The sequence below is a fragment of the Sinocyclocheilus anshuiensis genome, unplaced genomic scaffold (genome assembly GCF_001515605.1).
Source record: "Sinocyclocheilus anshuiensis isolate Anshui unplaced genomic scaffold, SAMN03320099.WGS_v1.1 scaffold6747, whole genome shotgun sequence".
NCBI classification, from domain to species: Eukaryota; Metazoa; Chordata; class Actinopteri; order Cypriniformes; family Cyprinidae; genus Sinocyclocheilus; species Sinocyclocheilus anshuiensis.
Genome location: NW_015556321.1, coordinates 33,705 through 40,878, shown reverse-complemented (window position 1 = coordinate 40,878; position 7,174 = coordinate 33,705). Strand labels below are relative to the sequence as shown.

The following is a 7,174-nucleotide window of genomic DNA, read 5'->3' as shown; positions in this document are numbered from 1 at the left end:
TTCAACTGTTTCTGTTATTCCACAGTAACTGCAGCTATCTGACTCACTTTCTCCTATTATATGCAATGAATAATTAAGGTTAGAGTGTCCTATACGGATCCTGGTTATAACAGTATCTTCTCTTCTGTTTCCATATACCTTTCTTTCAATCCCCACTTTCTGTTGAATACTAAATAAGTGTCTCCCTTTTGACTCTTTATTCCATACGTCTTGCCACATACTTCCAACTGCTGTTTTAATAATACCTTTTACTTCTGTTTTACTTAAAGGAATTTCTATGTCAATCTCTTCTTTTCTCAATGCTGACTTGGCCAGCTTATCCACCTCCTCATTTCCTTCTACACCTACATGGGCAGGTATCCATAAAAACTCTACTCTTACTCCTGTTTGGTTTATTCTATATAAATTCTGTAAAATCTCATAAAGTATATCCTGTCTAGATGCTGATTTCCCACTATTTAAACTGTTTAATACTGAATATGAATCTGAACAAACTACAAGAATTTCTCTTAAAAGGAGAAATTCCTGACAATTCTGCAAATCGTCGGAAGGTTAGACGGGCGTCGACAAATTTTATCATCAAAGGTAACTATTAGTACCGAAAGATTTTATAATGAAAAAGAGAATTGACTCTGTTACAACCTGGGCCGTGTGCTTAATTCTATTTTTTTTTTTAAATATCAAGCTACGTTCACTGTACTTGTTTAGCTCCTATATCTGGATATGTAATTTGATCTTTTTACATTGAATTGCAGCTTCTTCTGACTTTCTTTTTTCCAATTAAAATAGATGACAGACTCTTCTACGTCGGCCCCAGTAGGCAGTACATCCGGCTAGTTGTCCTGTCAGAGGAAGAGAAGAGGTCTGTTCTTACGGAGTGCCACAATAACCCTGGGACTGGCAATCACAGTGGCGTCAGAGGCACTCAAAACAGGGTTATTGCTGGCTACTATTGGTCTACAATTATCCAGGATGTGAAAGAATGGGTAATGTACTACATATGTGGTACTTTATTTTCACTTCTACTTTTGCCCGTTTTGTTTTCTTTTCAAGTATCTATACTTAAGAATATGTACATTCTTGCCACCTCTGATTGTTAGATACCTCCTTGATTTAGAAGTTATATTTATTGTCATCACCAGCTTATATCAAGTGGCTGTTTTTCTTGACATTTTGTTACAAAAAAATTGTGTTGCTTTTTAGGTCAGATCCTGTCACCGCTGCCAGTTGAATGACCCCATCAAGACTGTTGTGCCAGTCTTGCATTCTATTAAGGTACTGCATACAATGTTTTAGCAAACTGATGAGATTAACAAGCTAGTCTCAACCTTGTGTACAGTTTTACCAGCATTTGATGCTAATTTTGTGCCATGCAGGTAAAAGAACCTTGGGAGGTGCTTGGTTTGGATTTGATTGGACCACTGCCAGAAACTGCACACAACAACAAGTATGTCCTTACCATGACTGACCTGTACACCAAGTGGGTGATTGCGGAACCTATGCAATCTAAGACGGCAGCTGAGGTGTCTGCAATAATAAAAAATCTATCAATTTGACCCATACAATGTATTGTTGGGTATTGCTACAAATATACCTGCGCTACTTATGACTGCTTTTGTGCTGCAGGGTCACATATATGTATTTAAAAAAAAAAATCTAATGTAGTTAAAAAAAAGTTTTTCGGAAACTTCATTCATTCCTATCCAGTCAAATTGACCCGTGAGGGAAGGATTTGTAACTTCTTGTTTTTTTTTTTAAATTACAACCACAGAAACTGCGTATCCACATTTTTTTGTGAACTTGTTCCCAATTCAAGTCCGACAAAAGTCATAAAGTCTCATACCATAATGATCAATGCTTGGTTTTAAAAAATAAACTAAAATCATTTCCGGGGTCGAAATGATCCTAAAAGGATTAGGATATGTATGTATATATGTTTAAACAAGCCAGCAGTTGTTTTTAAAACTAACTGTGGATGCACATTTCCTTTTCCAGGGTTTTCCTCAACAGTGTACAGGGAATTCCTGTGGCATCTACATGCTGATGGTAAGAATGTTTCATTTGTCAAAGCTGTTAAATAATAAAATCAAAGTCTTACAGTGTTATTTGTATTTCACAGTATGCTCTCAGCACCTGTACATCATGCCCACTAACATTCACAGAGGTAAGCTATATTTCTACAAAAATACACCAAACTACTTTTATGTGGCTTTTTTTGTTTGTTTTTATTTTTGTTTTGCATTCTTTTAGGAGGAGGTGCCATTGATTCGCCAGTGGTGGTGCATTCAGTTGATGGAGAGGTTTTGCCTTGAAGGGTATGACAGACTCTACAGATACAATTTCAGTATCTCGGCTGTATTAAGTCACTGTTGGCAAAGTGATACTAGAAAAGTCTTATACAAATAGAGTGCATATACATTTACATATTTTACAAAGGCATGGACAGAGATTTGCACACTGGACAGAAGAAGCATCCCAACTCCTTCAGGGAACCCTTGAGCCTGTCTTTAGGGTGTCAAAATCCACCACCACCAAACAGTCACCCAGCAGAAGAGTTGGGGTTGAAGAGGACACTGATAAGGTAAATTATTTTAGTGGTCATATATCACGGAGTTGCATGCAAGTTGGATAAATAGTTTAATTTGTTTGTGCCATTATATATTTGTATATTCAGGTGCAACAGCCTAGCATTGTGAGAGACCTTCATACAGCTTGGTACTGGGTAAACAATCACAGAGACTTATTCCATGGAGAGGTGACAGAGCCTGCTTTTCTGCAGATGAACAGTGAAAGTCAACAAAATGCACTCAGGAAGGCCCTGGGGAGTGAATTCCCTGAAGCAAAGGATGACTTTTTGTTCATATTTCCGTCTCAAGATGACATGGAAACATTTTTGTCATACTGTGTTGATAAACAAGGCCTGAAGGTCAATGCCATGTTCCTCAATCAGCAGTTGTAGTAGATGAGGGAGGGAGGGAATGAATGAATGAATTCATTCATGAATAAATAATTTGAAAAAAAATATTTTTGTGTTTCTTAGATGCAGACATTTGTTAAAGTATGCTGAAGTAAAACATATCTTTAGAAAATTAATAATTAAATGTAAAACACACACTTATATACTCATCTGTATTACCCAAATAGAGTCTAGCAAATGTAAACTATTTTTTTTTCTTTTATTTAATTTTACTGAATTTATTTAATTTGTGCACATTTAATCGATGTAATTTATATTAAAAAAAGGTGTATTTATATCAAGAGAATCACTAGTAAAGGACTACTTCCGGTACGGATCGGGTAGTGTCAACACATGAAAACATTACATTATTATTAGTATTATAACAACAGTATTATTATAACTACCCAAAATTGCCGTAAATTGTTTCGTCATACAGACAGGAAGTAGACGCATTTCCGCGCATGCGCAGTACAAATCGTGTTTCCGGTACGGATCGAGTAGTACTCTTCTTCTTCTTCTTCTTTTGTGTTTAATGGCGGTTGGCAAACCAGCTTAAGGTGCATTTCCGCCACCTACTGGGATGGAGTGTGAGGCCTCGATGAACGAACATATTATATACTACAAATATTTAAAAAAAATCTAAAATAAAAATACTAAATTCTTCTCATCAAATCTGTATCTCTCAGATATTTTAGAAGAAAATCATAAACCCTTAGATGTTTCTGTGCATTCTGAAATATATTCATAACTGAAATGTCATTGATTTCCATATCTCTTAGTTTTTCAACAAGCTGCTTTCTTTGACTATATGCCTTACAATGTAAGAGCACATGTTCAACTGTTTCTGTTATTCCACAGTAACTGCAGCTATCTGACTCACTTTCTCCTATTATATGCAATGAATAATTAAGGTTAGAGTGTCCTATACGGATCCTGGTTATAACAGTATCTTCTCTTCTGTTTCCATATACCTTTCTTTCAATCCCCACTTTCTGTTGAATGCTAAATAAGTGTCTCCCTTTTGACTCTTTATTCCATACGTCTTGCCACATACTTCCAACTGCTGTTTTAATAATACCTTTTACTTCTGTTTTACTTAAAGGAATTTCTATGTCAATCTCTTCTTTTCTCAATGCTGACTTGGCCAGCTTATCCACCTCCTCATTTTAGCGCTATGCTGTTTCAGCTGCATGCTAATATCTTCGTGCTGCTCATCCACTTTGACTCCGAGTGCTTTAATTGCGTCAAGGATAGCGACGTTAGACACATCACCAGTCAGATCATTTCCAATCGATTTTTTTAGCTTTTTTCCCACTTTGAGATTTAAACGGAGTGGATGGGTTGGAATCAGTTCCCCGTTCTCTTTTATCTGAAACTTCATCAGTGTCCATTGAGTAGCAGTGTTCCTCCATCTTCAAATTAGAAGCGATTACAAACGGAAAATTTATAGCAACTTGAAAATAGCAATGTCGGGTATAATGGACTAACACTTGAAGTTAATGAGTATAAACTCATCACTTTTAAGTAAACATGGGACTCATTTATGGCGCAGATAAAATGTTGACTACTCAGTCCGCCATCTTGCCTCCTCCCCACTTTTTTTTCTTGTTTTTTCTTTTTTTTCTTGAAATCCTTTATTTGGTTGTTTTCTTGCATGTCATTGAGAAATAAAACATGGATAACATCTAGAAAAATACTTACAAAAGGAAAATGACAACTATAAACTGCGGCAACTATAGTTGCCGGTGGGCTTAAATAAGTGAACTTTACATCATACTTTAAGTATACTACTATGTCCCTATTTAGGTATTGATTTGTATGTTTTGAATATCTGAACATACAAAACATCAAAAGAAAGAACAGGGTATCTGCTTGTAAACAAAAACATTTTATTCTAGCGTCATGCATTCTTTTTTATAAACACTTGAATGTGGGTAAGTTTCACAAATAAAAAATAAAGATAAATAACATTTTGAACAAAAAGCTGAAAAAAAACTATGAATTGGACAGTCATTACCTCTTCATGGGTCAACATTTTATTCCATAACGTTACACAGTTTTGATGCTGTTTTATGTCTGATCGTGTTAGAATACATGTGGAAGCATCTGTTGTGATTTGTTTTGGTTTCTTCTTCGCTTGTGTTTTGGAAATTCTGTACAGAAGATGTGTAAAAGCGCCCCCTACCATATAACAATGAAAACATGGATTCCCAGAGCACAAGTATAGCACAAATATATTTAGACTTATTTTTTAATGTCATTTTAATTATATTTCTGAGAAGTACATAAAGCACATTTCTGAAAAGTACATAAAAAGTAGACTGAAAGTATACTTTCCTATTTTTTAGTTTAAAAGAAGTATACTAATGGTACACTTGAATAAACTTCTTTTTCGTAAGGGTAGTAGTATTGCATCCTTCATATCTCTAAAGAGTCTTTAGTTTTATAAGATTTATAAAAGAAAGATTCAGCTTTACGGTTCTCTCCGAAAACAGCCGAGCTCTTGGAGGCGTGCCGTGGGCGGAGCTAAAGAGTCGCGAGCACTTAACCACAAAACACAGACATTTTATGCATTTTTATGTGCAGCCTTTAGTTTGATCTCCTGGACACAGATTTGAGGTAACATCAGCCTCCATATGATCTACTAGTCATAATGATTTCAGGAGTGTTCATAATAAATCAAATATAACATGTTATTTGTCAGGTAAGAACGTGCCAATTAAACAATTAAAAGCCAATTCAGAAAATATGCTGATTCTGAATCACATTGTAGCCACATGTCAATTCTATGCTCATGCACATGGATTACTGAAGCTATATGAGAAATAGCCAGGTGTTCCTCGTAGGAGACAAATAAATTCAACATAGTCAGTTCATTTCAGTTGCTAATCATGCACATGGGCCATTGGTGCTTGGACCCTGATGATTGCTACTTGTGGCTATATTTTTTTAATTGTAGAATTTGCTCCAGTTCTAACTTTTGACAATTTGATTACCTGATCAGCAGTGTGAGGTCACGTGATAATCATGTGTTAGTGACAATCATGTTATTGTTCTTCATCAGGGAGGAGGAGGAGGAGGAGGACGTGATGCTGACGGCTGTGATCCAGAGGATGGGTGAGAAACACCTTCAGTTCAGTTCATCAGAGACAGTGTTGCTTATCGGTTTTACTGCTTTAACACTGTGTGTCTCTCCAGAGCTCCTGACACAGACGGACAAACAGTCGGACAAATGCAGCAGGTTTAAACCTCTTCAGATGTTCAAGAAATCCAGCCGTAAGACTGAAAACACCAGCAGAAGAAAAACAGCTGAAGAACAGAGAGAGGCTGTAGACGTTTATTAGACGATGAAAAAGTAAAAACACCCATCAGGACAAACTGATGTTTAGTTAGCTCACTTCCTCATTCTGTGCCGCCTGCACCCAGTAAGGGTTTCTTGAGATAATGTTGCCTGTAATACTTCTGGCCAGAAAGAATGATGTCATGTGATTTCAAGGAACATATACATTTTTTTTTATTTTTTATGTCTACATAAAGACCAGCGGAGAACTTTTGCTTTGGAATTTAGAGGCTTATTAACAGACTGACAGATAACTTTTGAAAAAAAATTTTAATCTGTTTGATCTTAATTATATTCAGTGTCTTAATGTAGTAGGTATATCACTACACTGTAGTTTTGTGATTCCACTTGCCGTTTCCTTTTTCTGTCATTTTCATTCAATGGATGAAGAATCTTCTTGTGCCTGATGTGGATTTGCTATTTGTGAAACAGGCTAGCTGTCATCTGAATTGGAGTGAGTACATGCAGGGCTCGAATTGAGGGGGCATGCCCCCTGGTTGAAAAAAATGACAAAAAGCATCCCCTCAGTAAAACCACCATCCCCCCTTACCATCCCCTTTGGATTAATAATGTGTATACTATTATGTAAAACTTATCATGCAAATGAAATGTTAAAATTATCTACTTAAGATAATTCACGAATAACGGCGTCGGCCAATCAGAACTCGGTTCTGTAACAAGCTGGGCACAAGCGGAAGGTCATTTTTCACGCAAAATGATTCAAGCGCAACTTTTGAATTTCTTTAAAAAGAAGACAACAGAAAAGGTATGATTTTTCCATCATTAGAATTTAAAAACATTCCCCTGACATAATGTTATTGTGCTGTATGTGTGACTGTGAGGGATTGAGAGATGATAGGAGAGCTGACATTATC

General features: G+C 36.2%; 1 protein-coding gene and 1 long non-coding RNA gene across 2 annotated transcripts; both read left to right on the top strand.

Annotated features, from left to right (window-relative positions):
- The first annotated feature begins 479 nt into the window (after positions 1 to 479).
- Positions 480 to 3,022, top strand: LOC107676307 (uncharacterized). The gene is made up of 9 exons (XM_016470839.1): positions 480 to 585; positions 790 to 986; positions 1,204 to 1,275; positions 1,377 to 1,523; positions 1,996 to 2,046; positions 2,120 to 2,164; positions 2,251 to 2,315; positions 2,437 to 2,581; positions 2,675 to 3,022. Exons 1-9 carry the CDS (start codon positions 480 to 482, stop codon positions 2,957 to 2,959), a joined length of 1,113 nt encoding a protein of 370 aa, XP_016326325.1. The 3' UTR covers positions 2,960 to 3,022.
- A 2,522-nt stretch (positions 3,023 to 5,544) lies between these two features.
- On the top strand, positions 5,545 to 6,453 carry LOC107676309 (uncharacterized). Its single transcript, XR_001632724.1, has 3 exons — positions 5,545 to 5,578; positions 6,024 to 6,076; positions 6,158 to 6,453. It is a non-coding gene; the product is annotated as an uncharacterized LOC107676309 (long non-coding RNA).
- The last annotated feature ends 721 nt before the right edge of the window (positions 6,454 to 7,174 follow it).